The 2,697-nt window shown below is 48.5% G+C and overlaps 1 protein-coding gene across 1 annotated transcript in view; it reads left to right on the top strand.

The window, feature by feature from the left end:
- The window catches only part of LOC107081051 (DENN domain-containing protein 1A-like), a 9,670-nt gene extending 7,210 nt beyond the window's left edge, over positions 1–2,460 (top strand). Inside the window, exon 8 of the mRNA XM_015369263.1 lies at positions 761–2,460. Within this exon, the coding sequence (XP_015224749.1) occupies positions 761–1,714 (954 nt within the window). The 3' untranslated portion in view covers positions 1,715–2,460. The remainder of the gene's footprint in view (positions 1–760) is intronic.
- The last annotated feature ends 237 nt before the right edge of the window (positions 2,461–2,697 follow it).

The raw sequence follows: 2,697 nt of genomic DNA, 5'->3' as shown, positions 1-2,697 counted from the left end.
AGGTAATGGTGATAACAGTAGGTTACCACATAAGCTAATGGTGATAACTGTAGGTTACCATATCAGGTAATGGTGATAACAGTAGGTTACCACATAAGCTAATGGTGATAACTGTAGGTTACCATATAAGCTAATGGTGATAACAGTAGGTTACCACATAAGCTAATGGTGATAACTGTAGGTTACCATATAAGCTAATGGTGAGAACAGTAAGTTACGATATGAGGTAACGGTAATAACTGTAGGTTACCATATCAGGTAATGGTGATAACAGTGGGTTACCATATAATTTTATGGTGATAAAAGTGGGTTCCGATATGAGGTAACGGTAATAACTGCAGGTTACCATATAAGGTAATGGTGATAACAGTAGGTTACCACATAAGCTAATGGTGATAACTGTAGGTTACCATATAATTTTATGGTGATAACTGGGTTACGAGATGAGGTAATGGTGATAACTGTAGCTGAATAAACTTTTGATTACTTTACGACTCAGGTGGCTTTCAAACAGAAACAATTATTTTTTAAATTAATCTTTCTGCAGCTGTAAGATTTTCTCCTCTATTTGTTGATTAGTTGATAAACTCATTTAAGTTTTATTGATGCAAGTTTAAGTCGTCTTTTATCATTTCTGCTGTTTCAATTTTAAAAACTGAAACCAAATGGTTTTGAAGGGGTGGGAAACCATTTAGACCAGTTTAGCGTTGGTCGTGTTCTTCCAGAGGAACCTGAACGTCTCATTCTCTCCTGTCTGCAGAGGTTGGATCTGAGCGTCAGTGAAAACTCCAGAACCCTTCCAGGGCTCAAACTCTCCAATCCTTACAACAAGCTGGGTGCTTTAGGGAAGGACAGCCGAGTCCCGCCTGTCTGTCTCCGTCCCGCTCCATCAGTCCAGCTGCCTGTGCACACCGAGTCCTGCTCCCCTCCCAGGGAAACCTCTGGCTCAGCCGTAGACTCTTTGGACCCGTCCGCCATCGGGAACATCACCATTCCTCGTCCCCAAGGGAGGAAGACACCAGAGCTAGGAGCGGTTCTGGCGCCCCCTGCTGTCCAGTCGCGATCCAAAGCTGTGGGTTCCAGGGAAGGACGAGCTGCTCCAGGCAGGGAAGAGTTCAGGCAGGCCCTGAGTATGAGCTCAGAGGGACAGCAGGCCCTGGAGGACAGCGCAGACCTGATCAGGCTGTTGGACCCTCTGAACAGCTCGGCGCCGCCCTCCTCTGCTCCAGTAGACGGGTTAGATATGGAGTCATCATTGGCAGGAAGGCCCGCCCTCCCCCCGAGGCCCTACCACCAAGGCCCGCCTCCTTTCCCTCTTCATCATCCTCACGTCTCTCTGAACCCGTTCGCCCAGTCCGTCCAGCACTACTCGCCCTCCGTCTGCGGGAATCCCTTCAGCGTGGCCTATGGACCTCCCCCCGCCTCCTTCATGCACACCTCCTTCTCTGCACTACCAGGGATCCACAGACAGCTGTCCCCCTGCAGCTCCAGCCATGGACTGGCTCAGACAGCAGCCGCCTCTCTGCCTCAGACCTCTGACAGCAGCCACGCCCTCTCCAGCCCGCTGGACGCCGCCATGAAGCCGCTGCAGGCGCAGGGCCCCGCCCAGAAAGCCAAGGACCCTTTTGGGGACCTGCTGAGCATGGCCACCCCTGTTCTACCACAGAAGAAGAAGGCAGAGGACCCCAGGAGGAAGTGGGAAACCTTTGACTGATTGCGCTGCTGCACCAGGCTCCGCTGGGCTGCTGCTAAGCAACAATCAACACTACGGCGTCCCAGTGAGGCTCCGCCTCTTTCTGGATCCTGACTCATCACATGACTCACCTTAAGAAGCAGATCCAGCAGATTCTGGATTTGATTGGCTGATTTATCAGGAGCTTATTAAGGTCTGAATAAAAAAGAAAACTGCTGAGCTTTTCTTTATCTGGAGAACATTCTCCTCTTCCTCATCCTCCTCTTCCTCCTCCTCCTCTTCATCCTGCTCCTCTTCATCCTGCTCCTCCTCCCCCTCATCTTCCTCCACCTCCCCCTCTTCCTCCTCCTTTTCTTCTTCCTCCTTCTCTTCTTCCTCCTCCGCCGCCTGCTGCTGTGGTGCGTAGAGATCATCTTATAGATGTGTTCTTACTTCTCCATCTGTTCTCTGCACATCCCGTCAGCCCTATTCTCCTCCCTCTCGCTCCCCCTAGTGTGATCAGCTAGTATTACATCAGGTTACCAAAGCCCCGCCCCCTTAGCTCCAGCCGGCCTGTGGACCTCCATCCAGACGCTAACACTCTGCGCCTCCTCAGCCCTTCTTTTGGTGACGTTCTTGTTGTTTCAGCTGCTTTTCTCTGTAGTTAATCAGTGGAAATGTTTCCTCTCTTCCTGCTAATATTAAAGCAGAATCACTCACAGCGAAAACAGACTAATATCCTGAAAATCATCTCTGATTGTTCATCTCAATAAATAGAAACACTGTTTTTGAAGAACTGCATTTTGTAGATTGTCTTCACTTCCTGCAGTTTTAAGATCATTGGTTTATAGTTTATTAAATTCTTCTCATCACTAATAGATGTTTGATGAAAATCACATCGTTAATTATCAGAAATATTTGACTGATTAGTTTCATCAAGAAAGGCCTTTTCTCTTCAGACCTCAGTCGCATCTATGGAGGTAAGATCTATAGATCTTCATCCCAGCTGTGTGTTGATGATCTTC

This window comes from Cyprinodon variegatus, unplaced genomic scaffold, assembly GCF_000732505.1.
Source record: "Cyprinodon variegatus isolate N-32 unplaced genomic scaffold, C_variegatus-1.0 Scaffold2761, whole genome shotgun sequence".
Lineage (NCBI taxonomy): Eukaryota > Metazoa > Chordata > Actinopteri > Cyprinodontiformes > Cyprinodontidae > Cyprinodon > Cyprinodon variegatus.
This window is presented reverse-complemented; position numbering and strand designations above follow the sequence as displayed.